At 45.4% G+C, this 26,439-nt stretch overlaps 1 protein-coding gene across 5 annotated transcripts in view; it reads right to left on the bottom strand.

Moving 5' to 3' along the window:
- JADE1 (jade family PHD finger 1) overlaps positions 1-26,439 on the bottom strand; it is a 90,149-nt gene that overhangs the window by 3,711 nt on the left and 59,999 nt on the right. For 3 of the 5 annotated variants that reach the window (XM_007496353.3, XM_007496355.3, XM_007496354.3), the window contains 4 exons: positions 20,932-21,099; positions 19,541-19,657; positions 12,857-13,381; positions 6,782-6,899 (listed from right to left, as the gene is read on the bottom strand). In XM_007496353.3, coding sequence (XP_007496415.1) covers positions 6,782-6,899; positions 12,857-13,381; positions 19,541-19,657; positions 20,932-21,099 — 928 coding nt within the window. Of the gene's footprint in view, positions 1-6,781; positions 6,900-11,405; positions 13,382-19,540; positions 19,658-20,931; positions 21,100-26,439 lie in introns of those variants that run through there. The other 2 variants (XM_056802699.1, XM_056802700.1) reach the window with 1 other exon arrangement.

The raw sequence follows: 26,439 nt of genomic DNA, 5'->3' as shown, positions 1-26,439 counted from the left end.
CAAGTGGACAAAAACCTGTCGACTTTTTTAAAAGGCAAAGAAACGTTTTTTTATACCCTTACCTTCCGTCCCAGAATCAGTACTGTGTACTGGTTCTGAGGCAGAAGAGGGGTAAGGGCTAGGCAATGGGGGTCAAGTGACTTGCCATGGGTCACACAGCTGAGAAGTGTCTGAGGCCAGATTTGAACCCAGAACCTCCTGCCTCTAGGCCTGGCTCTCCTAGCTGCCCCCAAAACCCATTTTCATAGCAAAAAAGAGCTTTGCAGACCCCCCTGGAGAATCTACTCAAGTCTAAGGTGCCACCACACCTCCCTCTCCCACCCTGTCATTCTGACGCGCTCCAGGGAAAGCGCCGCCATCTTGCTGAGGGAGAAACCCCTCCCTGCGGTCCTGCCCCCCCCCCCCCAGTCACTTGGCTCCCTACGGCCAGGGGGAGGTGCGTCTGAGCCATGCCCGGAGACGATTCGGCTTCTAGGACGGGGCTCCCCTCCCAGGCGGAGGCCTCGACCGGCCCCCACCGGCCGTGCGCAGTAACAGCGCCTCCTCCAAGGCTCTGGCTTCTCCCAGGACCAAAGCTGACACGACGATGCTAACTCTAGGACCGGTGAACGCAGTTTCCTTCGCTAAACCACCATCAGAACCAAGTAAAGGGCCCTGAGAGGTAAGAGAAACAGACGCCACCTGCTCAGTCCCGCGTCCTGAGTCACGATCGGGGCCGCAGCGGCTAGAGACGGGAGCCCCGGGTTCAAATCTGGCTTCAGACACGTCCTAGCCGGGCGAGTCTAAGACAGACCATGAGGGATGAAAAACAACAAACAGAGAGGAGGGAGTCCCCGCCCTCAGGTCAGTGCAAAGCTGGCCCAAACCACTGCCTCTGGCAAGACAGCCTCGGCGGGGGTCGCGGGAAAATGGCCCGACAACAACATGATCCAGTGGGGGTGTTGGGGAGAAAGGATCTTCGGCGTCCCGAGCATAACCAACTCCGGGTTCCGGAACTCCCGGCAAGCCTGCGGCCACCCTCGGCCAGCCCGGGACAGGGAGACGCGCGGCGATTTGACAGGGCGACACACAGAACACGTGTTCACGCCTGCTGGCTAGTTCTACGTCCTGCGCTGTCTGGCCTCTCCATTCACTCTGCTCGCTAAGCTTCGGCCCTCCTGGACACGGAACGCCACCTCAGCTTCCGCCATGCTTCTGCCTGTCCTCAGAACAACCCAGGCTTGCCCCGGGCTCCCTGCGTGAAGCCAAGTCCTCCAACAGCTCCTCTACTTTTGTTCCACTAACCCTGAGTCCGTAGCCCGGGCGCGACCGACTTTAAAAATAGCTGAACACCTATATTTCAACATGACTGATTTCTTTTGAAATCCTATTTTAGGAATTTAAAATTTTTTTAATTAAAGACATTTTTTTAATTTAAAAAAAATTAAAAAATATATTTTTGAGAAGAGTTCTTTGGGATTTCCGAGACTGTCAAAGGGATCCGTCACACACACACAAAGATTAAGAATCTCTGCACTAAGAAGTCCTGGTTCTTTAGTCCCTTGCGAGCCCAAGAACATCTTCTTTTGTTTTCCTTTAATTACGTAGTTTAGGTGTTGGCAAGAAAACACCTTGAAGACCGAAGATGTGAAAATAAAATGAAGACAAAAAAAAGGACCCAGAAGCATGTACGCTTCCCTCCGCAGTGTCCTGCGGTAGAGGAAATCTATTTTTCAAACATCGCCAGCATGGATTTTTACACTCGGGGTGAAAAAGAAATTTGTTTTCCTCTTCTCTGATATATAATACATTGAAGTGCTCCTGAATATAGGAAACGGTATTACGGGCCTGTTTGAAAACATGCGCTAACCCAGTTCTAAGCCTCCCTTGCCCTGTTAATAACCCCAGCTATGAGATGTGAAAAGCTTCCTCCGATAGCCGGGAAAAATGACTCTTAAGTGAAATCGGACGAAAATGTATTTTACAAGTGTTTTTTATAGGCAATTATTCACTCCCTAACAACGTAGCAGGGGCGACAAAAAGCCCTCCACTGATACCCAGATGCTGAGGGGTAGCTGGTACCAAGGATGCCACGGAGCAGCAGCCGAGCATCTGCTGGCAGACGAGTAGCCTCTAAACCAGACTCTTGCATGGGGGTTATTTACATGGGCATAAAAGGGCAAAACGTAAAAGAGAATTACATGTATTATTTCAATAAAGCCCGCTCCAGCCCCCTCCACGCCACATGCCCTTAGATCCCTCGCTTTGTTCTCAATCAACTACACGAAATGTCCCAGCCACCTTCCTTGTAGCTTTCACCAAAGCACGCCTCCCCTGGGAGCACCATATCCCTCACAACTTTCTCCAGGGGAGACCATGCATCCTCCTCCCAATCCAAGGGGCCAGAAGAGAAATCAGCTTATCTTGCTCCCCAAGGATGCCTCAACGTCATTCTTCTACCAGTGAGCCACATCTCAAACTCTTGAATTGTATATCATTCCTGGCTCAATCTCATTCCCCATCTTGGTTGTTATTACCTACCAATATTCAATGTTTTTATCCGTGAGTTTAGCCCACTTTGCAATCTTCCTCTCTTCCTTTTCCCACTGATATTCTTGTTTATGTCGACAACTGCTCTAAGGACCTGACCACCTAATTCCTTAATCTATTTAATCCCAACAACTCCTCCATTCCACTCTCCTGGGCGGACTTGAGTGCCCAGTTTATTTCAGAACTGTACAACCTCCAAGATCCAGAGTTTTGAAACTCCACTTTATTAACCACAACCTCCAGTTCCTATTCTTTATGCTTTCTTATTCCCAGCAAATCTCTTTATCCTAACTGTGATTTCTAGCCCCGTTGTCTCATCTCCCTTCTCCTAGGGCATCTCTCCTAGCTCATTCGTTTCAGGAACCATCCTTAAACACAATGTTGCCTTTGCTGTTAGCTTAGGATCCTTTGCCCCCTCCATGACAAGTGGTTCCCAACCTGCAAATCCTCATCCTTTACGGCTATGATTTCACTGAAGACTAAAGCTAACTTCTATCAACTTAGCTCCTCTCTTCATGGAGCCTCTCCCTTCTTTTCTGCTTTCCTCTGGTCACAGAAGATATTTCCTTAGTCAGGTTAGTCCCTTTCCTTCCTGCCTTGTAAAAATTAAAATTAATATACAATAACTTAAAATATTATATTTTGTAAGATTCATTAATGATCATTAGAAGTAAAGGAATAAAAAGGTAACAAAATAAAAAACTGCATGCCCGCAGCTAATCTACCTGTTCAAAAACCCTGCGATTCACCACAGTCACCCACAGGAAGCAAAAAAAGTGAGACCAGGAACCCCACCCAATATATCCCCCTGTCTAGCGTGTAACAACAGGAAGTCAGTGGGCTCCTGGGAAATGTAGTTTTAGGGTACAGATTTCCAATTACACAGCCTCCCCCTAGGTCTTGTTCCCAATCTCCAAGAGCTTCTAGCCATTATCCTACAACTTTGATTAAATCTTTTCGGTTCCAGAAAAGCTTTTTGTCAACTTTACCCGAATCCTCTACTTCTAACACGCCATTCTCTCCCTAGCACTATGGTTTCCTCCACTATCACGCTTAAATTGGGGGGTTCTTTCCCTCTAAGGCTATCAACAATCTCTTAATCATCTAATTGCAATTTTTTCAGTCTTCATCATCAGCATCACTTTAGCATTTGACATTATTGACAACTTCTTTCGAGCTCGAAAACTGTCTCTCGTTTCCAAAATATCACACTATGCAAGTTCTCCCTTCTGCCTCATCCTTGGCCCTCTTGATTCTCTTTAGAACTTCAGTCACTCCCAGTATTCCAAATACCACTTCCATGCCAGTTTCTAACCCTAGTCTCTCTTTTTCACTCTAGACCTGCAGCTCTGATTGCTTAAAGTAATGTACACAGGTACCTCAAATACAGCATCCCCAAACTGAGATTATGATCTCTTCCCCCACCTAAACTTGTGCCTCCTTGCTTCGTTATTTCTGTTTATAGTACCACGGTTAAGTCTTCCATCTTCAAAACCTTGGGATTATCTTTGACACTTCCTTCTTCCCCACCTTGAAACCAATCGGTTACTAAGTCCTACTGATTCTACCTCTACGTCATCTCTTGCATCCTTCCCCTCTTCCCTATTTCCACTGATACCACGATAGTACAGGACTTTACTACTGCCTTCCTGAACTACTATGACAGCGTTCTAACAAATCTGACAATTAATATGAAATTATTTTCAAATGAAAACTACACTAAAGAGAATTTAAAGTTAGATGTGTTGTGCTGCCTCATATTTTTTTAAAAAGACAATAAAAATCAACTCTCCCCACCTCAAAAAAGGGGTGGTTATTTTTGACATATTTCAGTATATCCATTTGTCTTATCTATTATCTACCTGTTGATCACCTACTTTGCCCAAAACGAGGATTCTTTTTAACCCAGTGGAAGACAGTGTGGAATACCGAAAAGTGTCCTGACCTGGGAGCTAGGAGGCATTGCTCTGTTTCAGATTCTATCACTGATTTGCTCTATTACCTTGTGAAGATCATTTAATCTTTCTGGACTTCAGTTTCTTCTTCAATCAAATGAAGGATATGACCTGGATAATCTCTAAGGTTTCTTCCAGTTCCAACATCCTCTGACCCCTCTGCCTCGACTTAATCTCTTCCAATATATCCTTCATGCTCCTGAGAGTGTAACCTTTCTTGGGCAAAGATCTGGTCCTGTCACTCTTCAGAAATCTATAGTGGCTCCCTATTTATCACCAACTATCCTTGCTTATTGTTTGAAGTCTTTCACAATCTGGCGCCATATTATTTGCCCAGCCTGTCACATTGAATGTGAACTCAATATATGCCAAAAAACAATCCTCATTTCCCAGAGATGCTTTACCTGCCTCCATGATTTTGTTCATGCTATTCCCTATGCCTGAAATCTTCTCTCTCTTCTTCTTTGCCTGCTAATTCCTACTCACCCTTTAAAGCCAAATTAAAATACTTTACTGCTCCCCGATTCTCTACCTTCCATCATTAACCATCTTTTTTTCTTGCCCCAGACATGCCGCTTTGTTTTACAACTCCCTGATGTGATCATGAAATCCTGTGCGTTATAATGATCTGTCTTATCTCCTACAACAGCGGTTTAATGTTTGTTGAACCGATTCATAAAGTTATACAGCAAGACATGCCCCTTTTTTATATAAGCCACTCCAGTTAGAGGAATGCCATTTTAGGTCTTACAGCTAAAATGCACACTTTTCTAACATTCACACTGCCAGAAATATCTACAAAGTGTTCATTCTTGGGAAGAAAAGTCAAATTTTGCCATTAAATTAATACTACTGAACGCCAGTACTTTGAGGATATGGGAGATAACACTATTAGCCCAATTAATAAACTATCTTTTTCCTCAGGGGAGCAGCGTTGAAGAGGAATACTTAAATTACCATTAGTAACATTTTGCTGTAATCCGTTAAAGTTGGTGTTAGTCACAGTTTGGACTTCAGTTTTAAAATGTGTCAACAACATGGACAAGTATTATAGAACCCTGGCCCGGCCCAATGAGCCACATATGGGGAACTAGTGGGAGTCTTCCAAATAAATGCACAAGTAAAATTACTTTTAACTTGTCTGACTGAAGCAGAATGAGCAAAAAAAAAAAAGAAGGAAATCTTTACAACAGAGGTTCTTAACTGTTTTCATATCATAGACCCCTTTGACAATCTAGCGAACGTAGGGACCCTTTCTCACAATGTCTTCAAATGCATAAAATAAAAATATAAAACTACAAAAGATCCAATGATAATGAAATAAAGAAATAATGTTTTTTCCCACCAAAATGTATGGAGTCCCCCCTTCCCCTCAAAGCTATCCATGGAACTATCAAGGGTTAAGAATCCCGCCTTTGGAAGTTGCTTATGAAATATATGCAGTCTTTAAAACTTGGCTCAAAAATTATAGGTCCTGTTGGTACTTCTTATTTTATTCCTATTAACCTATACAAATGCGCTCTATTCTTAAAGATCTAGTTTGCCTTCCATGAAGCTTCCACTGTTATATCTGACATCGACCTTCCCTGATCTCTGAATTCCTACCCCGCAGCAATGGCCGTACTTATTTTGGTATTTAGGATCACAGAATGTCAGAAACCTAAAGGACCCCGACAAACCAAGTTTACCTAGTCCAACTCTCACTTTACGGATAAGAAAACAAGAGTCCAGAACAAGTGGCTTTCCCCACTGGCTGGCCATGAATTGAATCTCTTCCCCCACCCCAAGCCGATTATCCACTCCTGGAAGGTAGGGTGGCTTCCCCGTCCCAGGCTCACACCACAGCAGATCATCAAGAAATATCGATGAAATGTTTGAAACTGACCAAATTAAATAAATAAATAGATAAATGAATGAATGAATGAATGAATGAGCAAATAAATGAATGAATGAATGAATGCTTGGTTAATGACCTCAGAACTGAATCTCAATTCCATCAACAGAGACATAATGACATCCAATTTTTTCAGAAGGTCCTCCAACAAAATCACTGCTCTAAGTGGATGAGAGCACAAAATTATATTAACTATATCCACTAAGGCTTAAAACACCAAAGGTTAAAATGTTTAAATTACACCCGCACTTGCCTGAACTTTTCCTTAAATATAAAAAGTCTTTACTCTTTAGGCTCTCGCCGTAGGCTAGAGAAAAGCCCATCAGAGGGACGATTCTCCCCTCCCCAGAGAAGAGCCTAGTGTGCTGCAGACTTCTGAACCTACGAGGGCTTTCATACATACCTGAAAGTTTTTCTTGTTCCAAAAGCTTAGTGTAAAGATTGAATATCTGCTCTTGGACCTTGCACACGGACCGTTTAATCTTTTCCCTGCGAGTCACCATGTACGTGAGATTCCGAACCTAGAATGCAGACAGAACAAAGACTATGAGTTACATTTTAGTGCAATAGTAACAAGTATTGTGACAGAGGCTGGCACTAAAGAAAAAGTATTGAGACTTTTTTAAGTGGAGAGGCAGGATGCCTGCCAGAACAAAGGGGTGATACTAAAGGTTTTAAATTTTTAAAAAGCACTCTAATCACTCTTTAAAAGCCCTCCTGGGCTGCTGGCACCGCTTCTCCCCTCATTTCTCTCTGATCAGGCAGCAGGAACACTGCTGGGGAGAGGCGCTAGACTGCAGAGAGGGCACTTAGAGCTCTAATGAATGTGTGTCCTGCCTCCTACCATCCCCCATGCTAACCTACCACATTCAGAAAAACTCTGGATGCAGGAGAATGGAACCTGGAGGAGGAGGTCAGTGCATTTGGACGTCCCTCCAATGGCCAAAGGTCTCTCCTTTTTCTCTTTCCTACCACCTCATTTTTCAGAGTTCCATGCAAGTTCTGAAGCTAAAACTCCAGGACGGATAACCCACTGCCTTCTACTGTCCACTTAGCCTGCATCTGCTGACCTGACAATACTGAAATCGTTATAGGGTTAAGGGAGGCTAAGAAGGAACCCCCAAACAAGATCCCCTCGTGTATGGGGTTCCTAAATGCCCCCGGAATCTAAGCAGGGCTCTCTCCCATCAAAGCTGCCTGCCGGTGTGCTTGTGGGGAAAGGGGTGGCCATCCACTAGAAGTCAGAACACACGGGGATCTTACCTCCAGCTTTGACAGTCCAGCTCTGTGTCCAAGCCCTTCAACTTGGACAATCAGGGAGATAATGCTATCTTGTTCCCTTCCTGGTTTCTTTATAAGCCAGTGAGAAGCACATCAAAGTGCCAAGAGTCTTATTTGGAGAAGCTGCTGGGCTTCAGTCACAAACTAAATATGCTATATAGATTTGCCACCTACCGGCGTCTGGTGCCACATTACGAATATTAAAACTTACTATACTTTCTCAAACTTCAAGCTCCACAAGCCCTTGGACCAATTCCCCAAATTTCTTAAAACTGCTGGCTCTGGCTCTCCTTCAGAACTACAACTGGAAAAGGAGCAAACCTCAGATAAGGCTAGGGACACTTTGTGACTGGTGGAACTGATTCTTTCTGAAACCATTCCACGTTGAACAGATTTTCTCCCTAAATTCTACAAGCCTCTAGAGAGAGAGAGAGAGAGAGAGAGAGAGAGAGAGAGAGAGAGAGAGAGAGAAAGAGAGAGAGAGTATAGGCGGTGACATTAAACCTTTCGGAGAGAAAAATCTCAAAAGCATTCATTCCCTTGTTGGAATCTCCATCCCACAAGCTCAACGCCCCCAATAAACTTTTACTATCACAGTGGGACCAGGACACAAGGTATTCCTGTGCTCTCCCCTCTACTACTTTTGACTTGTGTCCATAACAAGGCTTTTCACCTTCCTTTGGGAACTACTTCTTTATATTCCCTGACTTTAAATGGCAAAAGTCAGAAGTTACAGATCTTGCCATTTGGTCTTGTGATTACCGATGAAACCCACATGAAACTAGTAAGTTAGGACTCTATAACGTGGAGGCACTGCTCCAAAAGTCCATCGAAAATGTTCATGTTGAATCAGTATGCACGATACATAACCAATAATGAAACCTTTCTGCCTCTTTATTATTCTACTTATAATTCTCTGAATTTGGGCCAAGAAATCCTCAGTTTCAAGATCACATGAATCACTCAGAGAAAGGAGATGGCTTTTTTTTCAATCCTAATAGAATCTCATTTTTCAGTCATGATTTTATTTTTCAATCATAATGATTTCCTGATCCATAGCAAATAACCTTCTCATTGACTATCAAGATCTTTAAAAATATTTTTAAACTTTCTAATTGTCTCTTGAGTTACTTTTAAGAAATCCTCATATTTGTGTATATATACATACATATATATTGCAAGAACATGTATATATACATGTATGATTAAGTGTGTATGTACATAAATATATATATATATATATTGCAAGAAGATTTAGCCTCACCAGTAATAAATAAATTATATCACTTAATTATAAATGGCCTTGACTAAAGGGGTGCTTCTTCTGTCACAATTCTCATACAGAACCTCCTAAAGCTAATAATTTACTTTAAAAATATTCCAGGAAATATGAAGGGTCTCTGAAGATAAATGTAAAATAAGGTATTTATAAGCCCTGTTAAAGCACTCGTGAGACCTGGGAACAAAGCTTAAAAAGTGGTAGGAGCCAAAATCTTTTGAGAAGGAAAAGTGTAAATGCAAATAAGATCAGAAGAAGCCACTTTTGCCCAAGAAAGAGTATCTATAAACAAATTCACCGACTTCTGAGGAGCTGTAAATCACATTTGCCATGTGTGGGTAATGAGGTCCTATGTAAGTAGCTATGTTCCTTGAAATTACCCCCAAAAATAGTAGGCAGGGAGAGTACAGATGACCAAAATCCTCTTATTACCCAGAATTTCCCATTTCTGTTAGTATTTTCATTATCTAGTCTCCCCCCCCCCAAATCAGAAGACCACAGCTGCTAAATGTGAAATTGCTCTAAATCATCCCCTCTCTTTTCATCCCATACTCGACCTATGATAAGCCAGATGGCAGAAAGTGGTCAGCAGGAGATGAGAAAGTTCTAGATTAATTTTCAATAACCACCATCCTCTGACTGGCTTTGATGTGCCTCAACCTAACATTGATGTGCCTCCTAACATTTATTGCCATAATGCCTCAAAATCTTCAGAAACTCAGCAAGAAAACTCCTTCTATCCCCAAACATAAGCTGGACTCACATCTCTGGTCCTTCGCTCCGTTGTCCTCTATGTCTGGGATTTCCTCCCTGTCCGCTCCTTTTCATCCTTTAAACCCCAATTTGGGTGCTATCTGCTCCAGGAAGCTTCCCCAAAACAGCAATAACTTTACCCCTCAGATGTTACAGAAACTTAATTTTATAACTCGAAGGCACTCACCATGAGCCTCCTAATTATCTGTGTGGTGTAGTCCCGCTATCTGAGTTAATATTTGATCCCTCTCCCAGACTATCAGTTTCTTGGAAAGGGCAGAAATCGTGTCTCAATCTCAACTTTTTATCTCTTTCCCCATCCCTACCACCAGCACCCAGAATGGCGCTACGCATAGGACAGGAAATTAAATTTTGGCTTGTGTTGTTGTGGAGACAGTTTTAGCTTTTTCCTTTCCACAGGACCGTTTTTTACGGACAGTCAGCATTTACCCAGGACCTATTTGAGCTTCATTTTGTCCCACTTAAAGCAGCTCGTGCCTTTTTCAACTTGCCCCAATTCTCTCCCTGACCTATTCGTCTTTTCTTCCCCCATCCCTGTCCTCACATCCGTGTGTCATCAATAAATGGGGATGGAGAACGGTAAGTAGCTGGGGGGGGGGGGGGGACGCTGTTCTGTGCATGGGGCCCGCCTAACAGCTCTGGAGAAGAGCCCCCCAAAGCCTGCCCTCCTAGCGGGCTCCTCAGGCAGCACCCCTGGAAACCACCTGTCTCGGGCACCGGGCGACAGCTGGGAGAAGATCCCAGGGCACAAGTTTTCTGGGTCTGTGAACATTATGCTCAGGAGAGACATACGGGCAGGAAATAAGAACCCTGTCAAGGTGCTGCTTCCTGGCCTCTTTGGTATCTAACAGTTCCAAAGAAGGGACTTATTCTGATGCTCACTCACTGCTCCTGGTGTGAAAACACGGAACGCATATTCCTACGTAATGTACATGCCTGGCATTTATGTAGCCTAAAAAAGCACTAGGCCTTCCTCAAGGCCATCGCTTCGTGAGACGGATTCGTCACAAAGTAGCCCAATGGGGGCCACAGCGGAATGTGTATCGGTGAACCAGGCAGGAAAGAACAATTACAAAAGGAATTCCAGGCCTGCTGCCGGTAGTGTTGTGAAAGATAATTCTTCGTTACGGTCAAAGTATTTTTCTGAGCTGAGGGATCGGCTCGGAAATACCGTGTGAGACGTCCAGATCAACGCCAGGAATTTAAACCCATTTTCATTTCATTCTGGCCACTACGAAACGCAGTTTTTAATTTAAAAGAACCAGTGATGAGCGCTGACAGTACGACTCATTTAGGCATTATTCTGCTGCTTGTAATAACGGAGGGCATCTTTGACTTGGCTGGTTAGTGCTTGATTTTCTGATTTTGGAAAGCCTTCTGTGCTAATTCTGGGGCTAATTTTTGTAAACTCTGGTTGTTTTGTTTTGTTTTTCATACTGATCAATGGATGTAAAACTACGGCCCTCAAGTCCCTAATTCTCTGAGGATCTTTAATCCAGCACGGATAAACCACCCCAAAATAAAGACGAGCTCTAATCTCCTCGTCGCCCCTACTTGTGGTTTATCATCGGTGTCCTTCCATTTTAAAAGGTAACGATGAAGACTCCAAAAGGTGGTGTTTGGAATTTAATCATATATGAAATGGTAACCTGCCGAGTAACTCAGGAACAGGAAGAAGTCAATACACCACAAGCATTTTCTGTAATTTTATTTTGTGGTGATTGTAAGACAAATACAAGCCAAACATTAGCGTTCTCACCTCCTTCTCCTCCCAAGGACTAGCTGACACAGTGAATGGCTCACGTTCCCAGTGGACAGCGTATGTTTGGACTGGTCTGGTGGCTGACCATCCAGGTTCCCCTTCCTCCTGCTAGCATCTCTTCCTCATCTCTGGGGAACCCGAGAGGCCCGGGGCCTTCTCTTCCCCTGCTCCCGGGGGTGCTGCCCCAGCACGGGCCTCCCTTTGCCCTCCCCTGGCCTGGGGGTCGCATGTGCCCACTCAGAGGCCGGAAGGGACAGGTATAAAACCGTCCCCATCCTCCGCGACTCCCTGGTGCGCTCACAGGGCTTCCCCGGTGAGTCTGGGCTAGCTAAGACCAGACCCTCCCTCTCGGGGCTCGCTACCTCTGGAATGCCTTCTACTCTTTTGGTCCCTTTGTTTTTCCTGTAAACTCAGTCCCTTCCTATGCCTGCCTCTCCCGGTACCCCAAGCAGCCAGTCAGGGGAACCAGCAGCAGAGTCGCCGGGGTGACTGGGCCCCTTTGGGCCTGCCCAGCCTAGCTAGCGGGGTGCTTCTGGACATCCCCCCGGGAAGCGGAAGGGAACCCGCAAGGAAAAGAGAGCCTACCGTCACGGTTCTAGGCCATTCCTAAGACTGGGGGGAGGGGGGGCAGCCCAAGGCCGCCCTCTGCTCTAGGAGGGACAGGAGCGTCGCGGGGGGGAGGGGGGCGGCTAGCCACTATGTGTTGCATTCAAACATCCACGCATGCAGTGTGCGAATCCTGTATAATGACACTAAGCATTAAGGGGGTTCCTCGGCTCCCACTCTCGCCTCCTCGCAGGCCCAGGGGCTCCCGCTTATCCTCGTCTCTCCTCTAAAGCTCCCGGGGCACCTGGCGCCTCCTCCCCAGGGACGGCTTCTGCGCACCGTCCCCCGTCCCTCCTCCCCCCAGCGGCCAGGCCTGGGAAGGGTTGCTGACAGCACCCTGCTAGGCTCAACGAGTGACGGGGCGTTCTCTAACCTGACTCACTCCCAAGCAGCGAGCAGCGGCTCTGGAAAGGGGCTCTGAGCGAGGGTGCCTGGGGGCTCGGGCTCCTCTCTCTGTAAAGGGGGAAGAAAAGTCCCTCCCTACGGACGGATGGACAGAGAGACCCCGCAGAGGGGGAAGAAAGGGAAAGAGGAGGACGTGTAGGAAAGATTTCAAGAGATGCAGAGGCCACTACTCTCCCTCTAGGGCAATCTTGAAAACAAATACAGAGTTTACCGGCTCAGAATTTGTTTTAAAACCAACCAAAACCCCCTGCTGCAAAATGGATGCAGGTGTGAAAAGAAATGAAACTAGCTTGCCCGCGTGGCAAGGGACAACTCTTTGCAAGTCGTCTTCACTAGGGCACTCATTATAAGGTGTCGGTGTCAATTATTACCCTCTCCAAGTCTTGCCGGAGGTGCGTGAAAAGCTGTAGCCTCCGGAACAAGACGTCCTGCTCCCGTTTGGCTAGATTGTCCTCTTCGTCTTTCTTTGGGGTGATCAGGGGCTTGTTGAAGTTCACCTTCCTCTTTAGCTTCCAGTACTGGTACAGGAAGTCCACCACCTCCTCGGGCAGCCGCACGGCCCTGGCCACGTCCAGAAGGTTCACGAAGGTGTAGAACTCGTCCTCCAGCTGCTGGAGCTTCTGCTTGCGCACGCTCACGCGGTGCGCCTCCGCCTGGTTCTGCTCGAGGCTGTCGAAGGGCTCCAGGGGGCGCAGGGGGGAAGCAGCCTGAGCCCCGTTCTCCCGGGGGGGGCCCTCGCCCACGTTCTCCTCCTCCGACTTCTTGCTCGAGCTGTGCTTCGGGCAGTATGACTTGAACTTGACTTCGTCGTTCTCCGCCAAGATGGTCTTCATCTCGAGGCCGCGGTCAAAAGCACAGGTCACATGGAAGGCGGTGCGGCAGTTCTTGACAGAGCACTGAGCGGGAAAGGGAGGGAAGAGATGAGAACAAAGTATTATTGAAAGGACACGGGAGCAGGAGACCGAAGGAGAGTGAAGAAATCAGGGAAGGGGGCTGGGGGTGGAAAAAGACCCTACCACTGGAGTATGTTCAAGAGTCATGACTTGGCCTTTTTGGGAAAATCATCCCATTTTTACGTTTGGATGTGGGCTTCCCTTACATTTGGGACCTCCAATTTTCCCAGCGGTCTTTGTCAAATAGTGGATTCTTGCCCCCAAAGCTGGGGTCTTTGGGTGCTGAGCTCACTTACCCCAAGTCTATTCCACTGATCCTCCCTTCTGTCTCTTAGCCAGTACCATATTGTTTTGATGACCACTGCCTTTTTATAGTCAGTTTTGAGATCTGGGACTGCAAGTCCTCCTTCCTTCACATTTTTTTTCATTATTTCCCTGGATATCCCTTTTGTTCTTCCAGAAAAACTGTTATAATTTTTTCTAACCCTATAAAAAAGGTTTTTGTTAGTTTGATAGGTATGGCTCTGAATAAGTAAATTAGTGTAGGTAGGGTGGTCATTTTTATACAGTGGAGGCCTCCAGGAAGTGGCACAAACATGAATCTGATCATCCCATCGATGAGGACGATAGTGACGATAGATAACATGGACACGGGGCCTACTTACAAATATCATCTCGTTGGGTCGTTGGAAATAGCTCCAAGCAAGGCCCTGGATGATGCCTCTGGGGCTCAGGTTCCTCTCTCTGGAAAGGGGGATCCTTGTCGCCCGCTGAGAGGTTGGTGCTGCTTGTTCTTATCCTCATTTTACAAATGAGAAATGACTTGCCTGGGGCCACAGCAAGTGCGTATCTGAGGCCAGACTGGAACTGGGGCCCAGTGCTCTGTTTTGCTGGGCTGCCTGGTTGAAATCACCTACAGACCAGCGCCCTTGCACACTTGTTTGTGGTGGTATTGGTCTGGTTTTAGATTTATCTAGTTTCATGCAGAATCCCCCAGGAAAGGCCAAGAGGGAACGAGAAGCTTCATCCCAACTCCCTAAGTCTGGGCAAGCTTCCAGGAAGTGAGAACGGAAAGTTGGGGAGAGGGAGGTAAGACACATCCTTGCAGAAGAAAAAAGGCCCGGTTGGGTCAAAAGCTGGGAAATGAGCCCAAGGCCTATGAGAGAGACAGAGAGACAGAGAGACAGAGAGACAGACAGAGAGAGAGAGAGAGAGAGAGAGAGAGGAAGAACACCGAGCTAAGGAAGTAAGTCGTCCCTATCCCTGATACTAAGGGAGAGCTTTTGAAATCTGCAAAACATTTTTATAGACATTCTCTCACCTGATAAAACTGTTCTATGATGGAAGAGCCATGATTATCCCCATTTTACAAATAAGGAAAACAAGTTCTCAGAGAGATGATGTGACTCGGCCAGAATCACACAAGGAGAAAGGCAGAGATTCAAACCTGGACTTTTCAGACGCTAAATCCAGCCCTCAAACCCACTTAGGAGATGAGGGGAGACGCTGAAGGGGAGGGAGGCAATTGGCCTTCTCTCCCAGACCAAGGATCCGGAGGCTAAAACGTCTAAAACGCCCGGCCAAGAAGACCCTTTGGGCAGCCGCGTTCTGAACAGGATGGTTTAAAGCAGCCCACGGCCGATGTTTCGCCCGCTCCCCAGGAGGGGCGCTGGGGTTGAGCCCGCCCTGCCTTGGCATCCCTGCTAAAACGGAAAACAGAAAATAAACCAGAAATGAAAAGTCCTTCCTCCCCTGGGGGTCTTAATCAGGCCTACTATCGGGTGCTTTTTGGTATGGGCAACAAGAGAAGAGAAACCATTAGGAGGAGAGAAATGGTTAATTTCTTCCCAGGCCAATTCCAATGGAGAGAAAAATCCCTGCTCCTCCATAAAGAGACACATTCCTGGAAGGAGATTCCTGTAGTGACTGTAGCCGGTCCCTTAAAAGCAATACGGTTTTGTGGGAGGCTGTGTTACCCCTCGAGACTGCTGGGGCTATGGGAAAAAGAACAGATCCAATGGGCCCACGCCAGAAGAAAACCTTAATTCAACTCCTTCACAGATCCTGAATTTTGTCATCAGACCCTGCAGGGCTTAGAGTTGGGGACTTTCCCCATCATTTTAATGTTTAGGAAATGATTCAAACCCAATCATGACTCCTCTGGTGACTCTAATGGGTTTTTTCTTTCTTTTTCCCAAGAGAAGGGAAGGAAAAATCCTTCTCCCTTTGTCACCCCACATCATCAGGAACTAAAGTAGGTGTCTTAAAAGAATCTGCCCCTTTTTCTACATTTAATCTCAGTTCCAAGAAATGGGCTGAATCAGCTTCAATGAAAGCATTTACCCACTGAGACAAGCCAGTGCCATTGAAAAATAAAAAAATGCTCTCCCCTCCCCCCCCTTTAGGGCTCAGCCAAAGAAGAAATAAGAGTGGAAACAAATGGATCTGGCATTTATCTATATCTGGTTTAAACTGTGCACCTGAAGCGCTCTAACTTTCCCCAAAAAAATGAATTGCAACAGGATATTTAGACAGGATTCTGTAAAGAAAGCAAAGATCCTTCCTTGGGGTTTTCCTGCTCAAGTTGACTCAGCATCCAGATGTCACATAAATGTACAGTACAGCTTTTCCAGCTGCAAATATTTCAGAGACAATTTTTTAAAAAATAAAATCAATCTAATGAGAAAGGATATGGAAAATCATCAAATTTTCTTTCTCTCCTCCAAATTATTGATGCCCTCCCCCAAAGAAGAATGATAAGGAGAAAGAAAATGAGATCAATAGGAACAACTCTCCCACCTCACCTCCCAAAAAGCATCAGAGCTTTTCTAATAGAGAAATAGTGAAGGAAAAATTTCATGGAGCCATCTCCTCTGAGTTATAGTTATGAACTGGTGAATGATCAGCCGAGGAGCTGAGGGCTCTTACAATTTGCCGATCTCAGTAGAAAACGCCCCTTCTTTTCTTTGATTTACTATGGCCTCTTCCCCGCCATGCATAATTCAGTACATGCTCACGTACATACACTTACACACATGCATGCATGCATATTTAACCAACATAGACACAGGGCTAATGACTTTAAATACGGCAAATGTCTGAAAGCCATTTCTGGACTTTGTCTCTTTTCCCAGATTGATTGTATAAAATCTCACACCCAATCCTTTTTTCTTGAAGACTTGCCTATTTTATAGTTGAAAGGGATGTCAGAGGCTCCCTAGTCTAACTATACCTTAACAAACCCCATACAATAACCCACACATGCACATCCAGTCTTCCCTAGGGTCCCAGGGTCAGAGAACAGCTCCTGAGTCAGTCCATTTAACTTTTAAACCGTCCTAGTTGTTACCACGGTTTTTCTTTTATGTTCAATAGAAATCGGCCTCTCTGGAATTTCCCCCTGTCTTTAGTTCTTCCCTCAAGAACCAAGCAGAGCAAGATGAATCCCTCTTCTACAGGATGGCCCTCAGACACTTGAAGATAAGTTTTCTAGCTTCCTCTCCTCCCATCCCGTTTGCAAGCTAAATTTCCCAGATTCCCTCCACCTAGCTCCAAAGTTATTTCTGCATCGTGCGATCAAGGTCCAGGCACCAAGATTTCTTACATTTCACAGCACTGACCCCCAAAAGAAGGTGAATTCATTATATCACTTTTCTTGAAAATCTATAATTGGGGCAACTAGGGAGGCTCTTCCTAGCTCTTGGACCCTGGGAAAATCACTTAACCCCAATTGCCTAGCCCTTGTCACTCTTCTGTCTTAGAATTCATACTAGAAGGGAAGGATTTCAAAGAAAGAAAAACTGATCAACTTGTTTTCTGAGGCAAGGAGTCTATTGCTCGTACAGCTTATTTATTTTCCCACCGTGAGAGAAGGTACCATTACAATTACAGAGACATAATGGCACTCTGGGAAGCTGAGGCAGGTAGAAATTAGTTTCTCTCTGCAAGGAGTATTATTGTTTTATGAGGTTTATTAAAGGTTGAGAATTTAAGAAAAAATACAAGTAAAAAAGGCACAAGTCTAGGCCCAAAGAGCCTATTCATGACCACTCACATCTTGCCTGCTAGGTGGAGAGCGCCTGTGCTCCGAAGCTGAAGTAAAAAGAGGCCAAGCCTATTCACAACCAGGTTTAAATACCCCATCTCGCTCTCGGCCCAGGTGAGATTACAAGGCATTTTGGGGGAGTGGAGCAAGGAATTCTGGGGATTGAAGTCCTGGATTCGAGTCCATTTTTACAGGACCAGGAGGAGTATTTCTGCTTTACACCAAAAGTAAACCCAATCGCATGCCAGGCTATTTCCAGAGAAGCAGACACAGTCTTTGGAAAGCCCAAACTCTAAAGCAGGCAGATAAAGCCTGGATGGCAGCAGCCCTCAAACTGCAGGAACTAAGGAGCCAAAGTGTCAGCCCCAGCCCAAGGAACAGGGCTCCGAAATATAGGTTACCAGGACTGGATTCAACAGGAATCCTGGCTGCAGCACGAGGGACAGAAAGTCAGCTACCGGGCTGACCTAGAAATCACCCTCAGTCTGACAGCTTAATCAGCAGCTATAAGCACATTTTTCTCTCCAAGAGAGGATGGAATGCAAACTTCTTAGAGGCTAGAGCTTTTTTTTATTCTGTCTTTATATCCCCAGCACCCTAGGATGGGGTCTTGTGTATGATGGGTGCTTAGTCAATTCTTGTTGGATTCAATTGGGCTCAAAAATATTTGCTCAGATTGACCCGTGGCTTCAGTTTCTAAATTCTAAATTCTTGTGCAGCTGTCTAAAATTGTATTTAGAAGAATGTATCTCTCTGATTTATGTAATATAGGTGAAGGGGAAAATATATCAGTGTACAAGTTGGAAAAAATAAATGAATCCTAAATTCTAAATATGGTTTTAGCATGCTTGAACATGATCATCATAAGAATTTATCTGCCTCAGAAAAGAAAGTCTGCGAAGAATTCCAGGCTCGTCTGGCTATGTAATACTTGAAAGTGTTGTCATCCTCAGGATGTGAAGTAAGCCCCGATGGGGTCAGTGCTGCGAAGGGCCCCTGGAGGACAGAACCAATGCTATCTAGCTCTTGACCCGGGAACTCAAAGCTGTTTGCTGATTCTGGGCACTAAGGAGGCGCTTGTTGGATAGGATTGGACAGATATTAGAGTCATCCTTGCGATACTTTAGAGTGGCTGACGGCATCGCCTCTCCCTCAGATCTCAGGCAAATGCCATCGAGTTCAAATGATCTGCTAGAAAGGACTCTGAGGCTGCCTCCTGATTCTGAAGGCACAGACAGCAGCCAGCATTCTTCTAAGAAGGGAAGGCCAGTGACCCAAAAGGTTGGACTTTTACAGAAAAGCCACCGAAATACAGAATAAATACATATTTAAAAGAAAAATCTTGGGGGCAGCTGGGTAGCTCAGTGGATTGAGAGCCAGGCCTAGAGACAGGAGGTCCTAGGTTCAAATCTGGCCTCAGATACTTCCCAGCTGTGTGACCCTGGGCAAGTCACTTGACCTCCATTGCCTAGCCCTTACCACTCTTCTGCCTTGGAGCCAATACCCAGTATTGACTCCAAGACGGAAGGTAAGAGTTTAAAAAAAAAAAAGAAAGAAAAATCTAGCCTTTCCCCCTTGAGTCAGCCAGGCAATAAACACTGAGTAGGCCACTCCCATGTTCTAGGCCCTACATTAACCGCTTCACCCAGGGGTCTCTTCTTGGACGTCAGAGACTTCATCGGGACCTGCTTTAAATTGGAGTCGCGGGAAGGAGCATAGATGTGGAATCAGAGCAGCTTTGCCACTTACTTCCGCTATTCCCTAGAACGCTACCTCGTCCTGTCTCCTCATGGAGAAATAAAAGGCCCTCCCGTAGCCCATTCTCTTCACAATCGCTCTAGCCCAGCATCAGATAAATCAAGCCCCATTTAAAGTCACAGAGAAAGAATATGATTCTTGTAACCGAGGAATAATGTTCTGAATTGACTAATTAAAGTAAAATTTCCACAAATAAATGAATAAATAAATGAAGTCACAGAGACACGAAGCAAGGACCAACCAGACCCATAAAGACACATGGGACGTGCCAGGCCACGGCACCTGCGGCATTTCCTTCTCCATGACATTTTCTGGCACATGCAGACAAAGAAGGAACTCATTTGCCAGCAGCTCACTACCTGGATAGACGCCCCGATCTTCTCATTGCAGAGGCTGCACACCAGCGCCCACCGACTGCTTGGGATGTGAGACACCTTCGTGATGGGCTCCATCTTCTCCGGGCTGCCAATGCTCACCTAAGGGCAAGACGGAAGAGGACAAGGGCATGGGCACGAGGGCACGTGCGTTAAAGGCGACGAAGGGCCTCTGTCTCTAGTTTCTCTTTGGGTGCTCCTAGCCACCCTGGAGAGCGCATCAAGTGAATATTCTGATCCTGCTTGTCAGCGAGGGGCTGCAATGAGAAGAAAAGCGTCTCCGAGATACCCTTCTCCCACCAGAGCATCTTTGCTCCCATTCTGTCCAAAGTGACATCATGCCAAACAGCTGGATGAAAACTGAAACACGGAGATGTTCTGTCAACACGACGGCAAGCACACAGACATTTGCAAATACCCGGCTGTACTTTTCCAGTATTCACCCAGATGTCTGATGTCACGATGGTGAGCTGCTTGTGATCCCGTATCAATAGGAACCACGCCGTCCATCGCCGCCCCCGCCTCACAAGAGAGAGTGACACGGCGTGAACAATTGCCTAGGAAAGCTTCCAAAACTTTTCTAGGAAGAGGCCTAAAATGCTGTTTATTTAGTCTAATACCTATCTCATCGATTCAAATTTATTTTCATTTTTAAATTCCACAGATATCTGTCAAATATCTGCTAGGGAAAAAAGCATCAGGTCAGGTACTGGGGGAAATAGAAAACACTCTAAGGCTCCTAGGGGTTCTTCTAAATATTTTTGTGAGTTGTGGAACCCCTCAGCTGGCTAGTAAAAACCTATGAACCTATTCCCAGAATCCTATTTTTTCCATTTTTATTGTCATGCAAAACACACTTCCATATGGGCCATTGTTGTAAGAGCACACTCGTATATAACCCAAACCCCCAAATCTCAGAGTCATAATTATAAATACATAAGACAAAGCACACGAATTCTCAAAGGAAACCAATTAAACGGAAACAGACTTATGAAAATATTTTTTTAAATAGAGGCGTCCCTGGTTAAGAATAGCGGGTGGGAGGCATCGTCCTCGCTGCAGAGCATCCCCACTGGAGCCAAACTGGATGGCTCACTTTCCTTTCTCAGCATCATTTTCTATCGTGGCCCTAGACCTTCCTTCAATAAGATCGCCCCATAAGAAACAATCTTCAGAAATCAAAATCACAGAGGCCAGACTCAAAGTGGGCGTATTAAATTATCCCGGGTCAGTGTCCAAAATCAATTAAACCTGAGCTGAGGAAAAAAAGACCGGAGATAGAAAAATGTGAGCAAATTAAGGCAGACCTAGTCCGCCCTGGCCCAGCTCTCTCTCCCGGTCTCTGGAGAGTCGGGGGTTCCACAGCCCCTGCCTACCTCTGGTATCCACAGAGCACAGCTGACATGGACCCACTTGGTTCCGCTGCGTGTTGGCTTCATAGCTCCCCCTTTCTTCGGACACAGCAGACATTTGGGCTGCACCCCAAGAGCGCACGTCCGGCACAGCCAGCTGCCTTCGGGCACCTTTAGGATTCCATAGCACGCCTGTGTGCCGGCACAAAGACAAAAACAGAGAAGGGACAAGCGTGATCTTTCTTTTTCCCATTTCCCCTACAAACTCAGAGGGACACCCAGAAGGGACTTAAGAGCAGTCGCCTGTAAACAACCACCATCCTCAGCACCCACCCAAATGTGAACTCCCTCCCTCTTTGGGGGAAATGCCACAATGGTACACCTCAAGTAGTTAAGAAAAGGAAGGTGTAGTGGAATTGCTCGTTGGCTCTGGGAGGGGGGAGGGAGGAAAAGAACACGAATCATGGAAATATTCCAAATTAATTAAATAATAAATTTTTGAAGAGAAGAGAAGAGAAGAGAAGAGAAGAGAAGAGAAGAGAAGAGAAGAGAAGAGAAGAGAAGAGAAGAGAAGAGAAGAGAAGAGGAGAAGAAGATGTATCTGACAGAGGCAATCAGAAAACCAGAAAAAATGGCCAAAAAACCAATGAGGGCAAACTCTATTAACTGAAATGGAAGGCAGCCAGAGTATCTGGGTAGAGCTTCATCCCATCCTCTTGTGAAAAAGAATATCATCATTTAGCAATGTTACCATTTGGCATACATATATCCCAAAGTGGTCAAAGGCAGAGGGAAAATGTACAAAAATGTTTTAAAAAGAACCTTTTTTTTGCTGTAGTCAAGAAGTGGAAACCCAATAGTTAGAGAATGACTAACAACATTATGGTAAAGAAATATAATGAAATCTTATTATGCCATAGGAAACAGTGAAAGGGACAGATTCAGAGAGCCACCCACAGCCTGAGGCGGAGAGAAGGGAGCCAAACCAGAGCAATGGTTACAAGGACTACAATAGTGGGGAAAAACAATCTCTTTGAAAGACTTAGGAACAATGATGGATGCTGTGAAGACTGGATTTAGCTCTCCACTGATTTTAACAGTGAAGCTACTTAGTTCTTCCTATATTGTGAAGATTAAATTATAATCCCATGATTATAACAATGAAGGTATTTATTTCTTCCTTTATTGGGAAGATTGAATTGTAATCCACAATCTATTTTTAGATTTTAATCCCCAAAAGGTGGTAACTCAGTATTTTAAGTAGATCTATCCATTTTAACTACAAAAAGGTATTAAGTAACTACAAAAGGTGAACTAACCAAAAAAGGTGTTAAGTAACCAAAAAAGGTATAATCTAACCAAAGAAGGTGTGAACTAAAGAGTGGGCAGTTCTGGAAAGGAGTCTGCTGTGATTGGTAGATGTGAAATTTAGGGGAGGTGACACAAGAGAAAAAGATCTTTAAAAAGGGGACGAAAGGCCAGAAGACGAGATATTCAATTCAAGACTCGAGTTGGATGGAGGATTCTCTGACTCAGAGTTGGGCTGGAGGAACTGGACCCCTGAAGGAACTCCTGCAGGAGACTTCAGACTACTTTTCCTTTTAGATGGTCACTGTTGGTGAGTGAAAGGCTGACCTAATGACCCTGCCTTTCTCAGAGGTGTAAACTTCCAACAAAGGCCCATCTCTTGAGACTCTTTTCCCTGATTAGGGCCTTAGTACTTCTACCTGGCTCAGAGGAAGCCGGAGGTTTCTCTCTCTTTCTCATTCCTTAATATCTTCCCTCTATTGTAAATAAACTACCATAAATTCCATTTACTTTAGTAATTCATTTGGGGATTTAGAAATTAAATCCTTGGTGACCACCTATATAAATATTCAAGAGTCCAACCACAATTAAATTTAACAATGCGATGACCAGTCACAAATCCAGAACCCTGAAAGTGACGCATGTGATCCACATTCCTGACAGGGGATCGTTTAGAGGTGCAGAAGGAGATGCATTATTTGAAAGCATAATCAATGTGTTTTGTTTTTTTTTACAAAGAAAGAATTAGTTATATACTGGGGTGAGAAGGGGCAGCACTAGTAATACCCCCTGGGAAAAAAAAAAGACACTAGGCAGGAAAACATAAAAATACACAAAAGAGTGTGACTCGGAAGGCAACATGGAGAACAGGGCAGCATTTGAACTACTTGGTCAAATTTTAACATATACTTGAAGTGGAGCCAGGGAAAAGAGCTTCTGCTGCCCCACACTGACACGACAAGGACCTCACAGTATTCTCCAAACTCAGGGCAGGAAAGAAAGCCTTCATTGCTCTCTTCCTAATGGGATGTTGGAGTGAGAGCTCTTAGTTAAGCAATCACCAGCACCTCAGAACTACATCCTCATCACTCCCAGGAGAAGCCTTTCCTGATCTCTCCTCAGGTCCTGACCTCTCCTTCCTCCTCAATGTGTACAATGCATGTGCATCCAGGACACACACACACATCTGTTTCATGTTGGGCACTCCCAGGAGAACGTCAGTTCCTTGAGGACAGGAGCTGCATTTTTTTTTAGTTGATATAGCCACAGCTTAACATAGTTCCTGGCAACACAGTAGACACTTTAAAACTTGCCAGATTACATCAGATTAAAAATGAGCCTCTGAAGCCTAGTCCTAAACTACGACAGGGGACCCAAAAAGGGAGAACCTGCAGATGAGGAGCAAATGTGAGCTCTTTTCCTGGGACTCCATGGATGAGGGATTAAAAAAAAAATTATAGAATTTGCAGATGTTTTAAAGGCTAAACTAATAAAGACCGTGGTGAAGGGAGGATGGCCGGGCCAGAGCAAAACATATGGAGCAGGGGAGAAAAGACCAGGAGGCTCTTTGGGATCTTAAATAACAGTTTAATTTGAACTTTATCTGAAAACTACATCATGAATAACAGTGACACATAGCTCCAGGTCTCTGGAAGAAAAACAAACAATGGTAATAAAATATAAAAAGCTCGACTGTGAAAAAGCCAGGGCAGCAAGGAGAAGCACATAAGGCAAAGGAGAATAAAATCTGGGCTCAGACAAGGTTAGCAGAGACCAGCCCACCAAGTCAAAGCCCCAGGGACCAGTGGGGAAAGGACAGACTGACCAAGGGGAAGGAGAGATGCTCAAGGTGAGAGCTGTGTGTGTGGTGACAAATAAGAGCAGGTTTGGGGGCTCCTGGAAGAGGCAGGTAGACAATCCCATTTCAAGAGATGATTTCTTGACTTGAGACTCTAGAAAATAAACTGGGTAAAGGACACCATAAGGTCAGGGCACAAAGGCCTTGACAAGAGAAGAAATGACAGCCACAGGAGGCCGAGGGCAAGGGCCGCCACAGCAGAGTGTGGGTAAATCCCAGCTTTCTGACCCTGCTGGGTGAGCAGCCAATAAATCAGCAAATCGACCGACAAGCATCGATCGTGTCTACTAGGTGCCAGGCGCAGTTCTAACCAATGGGAATAGATCAGATAAAGGGACCAATGATGGATCGATAGGTGATAAATTAGAGACAAAGGATAAGACAGATGATGGACATGACCTAGACAGGTAGATGATAGTCAGACACAAAGAGGGGCGCATATAGTCTAATGTTTGTATTATATATGTGTATACACATGTACAAAAAAGGAAACAATCCAGTCACAAGTCTTAGATTCTAACAGGGAAAATAAGTGCAGAAAGAAACCTATGCAGAAAAAAGATGGAGAGAACACACGAAGCCCCTGTAAAGCAGCCACTACAGGACAGTTTGGGAGAATGCTTCTCGAAGCTGGGGGAGGGAATCAGGAAAAGCTTCGCATCGGGAAGCGAGAGGGATGCCGAGAAGCGCAGGTGAAGAGGGAAAGCATTTCAGACACAAGGGCCAGGGGCAGGAGATGGAGCCTCCACAGGAGAGCAGAGCACAGGTCTTCACCCGGTCACCACGTGGGAAAGAGGGAGGCAAATCCGGTGAGGCTGGAAGATAGGCTAAAACAGAGCTCTCTTCCCCTGACTTGGCTTTTGGCCTGATTCTGACACTAAGTAGCTAATATAAACTCAGGCAGGTCTTTCAAATTCCTCTCCTATAACATGGGAATAAGAGTTACCACCCTACCCATCTCTTGGCTTCTTGGAATACTAAGATCATGTTCAAAGAAGCAGCTTGCTTCCACAAGGAACAGTGGGGAAAATGGCGGAGGACTTGGGTTCTTCAACCATGGCTCTCCCATTTACTTTCCATTTGACTTTGGATAAGTGGCTTTCCCAATCCGGACCAAGGGGAATTCCAGTAAACCTCCAGGGGGCCCCTTCTGGCTCCAATATCTACCTGTTCCACCAGGTAAACTTCAAAAGCAACATAATGCTGGGGAGAGTCATAAAACAAAGACTTAAAACCTCACAAGACATTTGAAATGGAGAGAATCTTGGCAATCACCTTGTAGGTGAAGTGACTTATCCTAGTCTCAGAGCTCGTTTGTAGCAGAGCCAGGATTAGTATGAAGATCTCCTTCCTTGGGTGCTGTCTCCCCTGCAGCACCAACAGTTCTGAGACTATAGAACTTTGTCACTCAGACCCATGGGGACCTCAGTTTCCTTCCCTGTTAAATAAAGTTGAACTAGATGCTTCCTTATGATCTTTTCCAGTGTGAAGCAGTTATGAGTCTATAAAGAAGTAAGAAGCCTGGAAGGAAGATCAAGACGACAGATCAAATGTCAAAGAAAGGACACTTTTATGAAAGGACCAAAATGTCCCTTGAGAAGATCTGAGAAATGCTGCAAGCAATGACGGAATGGTCAGTATAAGCTAGGGCTGACACTTCGACAGTAACTCAAAAAAATCTGTAATGTACACTCCAGAGCACCGCGCTAAACATTTCCGATGAGTCTGACGATGAAAAGGAGACAGAAGAGAGAATCGTATGGCGAGGGAGAAAAGGGACTTTGTCATGATAGGGCCGGACCCTCGGAGCCGGAAGGGTCCTTAGAGATCACCAAGTCCATCCCCTTCACTTTAAAGATGAGAACAAGGGGGCCCAGAGGGGCGGCTTGCCCAGGATTCCCCAGGTCAAAATTCGAATGGCCAATCAAAACTGCTTTCTCTCAGCACCATTTCTATTTCTATCTTACTTGGTTTACAAAGCATTCACTGCCTCGTTTCTTTTTTTTTTAAACCCTTCCTTTTTGCTGTAGTGATAAGTCTCGGACAGAAGGGCACGGGCCAAGCAATCACATGACGTGCCGGCGTCTCATTCTCCGCTTACAGATGACTGGGTCCCTCCAGTTCTGTCTCTCCCCCCGGTCATCTGCCACCTCACTTTCCCGGAAGGCCCTGTCTTCTCTAGGAGAGGGCTTGGCACACAGTGAATATTCAGGAAATGTGCATTCATTCATTCATTCGTAATACTCAAACATCTTCAATGGCTCTCTAATAGAGGCAGGTTCTTCCACTGCTCCAGGTCCTCTGCCTCGCCTTTTCTAGTTCTGCATGCTCTTTGGCACGAAGCAACACAACACTGGGCTGTGAAA

This window comes from Monodelphis domestica, chromosome 6 (assembly GCF_027887165.1).
Source record: "Monodelphis domestica isolate mMonDom1 chromosome 6, mMonDom1.pri, whole genome shotgun sequence".
Taxonomy (NCBI): Eukaryota; Metazoa; Chordata; class Mammalia; order Didelphimorphia; family Didelphidae; genus Monodelphis; species Monodelphis domestica.
The sequence above is the reverse complement of the archived record's forward strand: the minus strand, read 5'-3'. Positions and strand labels throughout refer to the sequence as shown.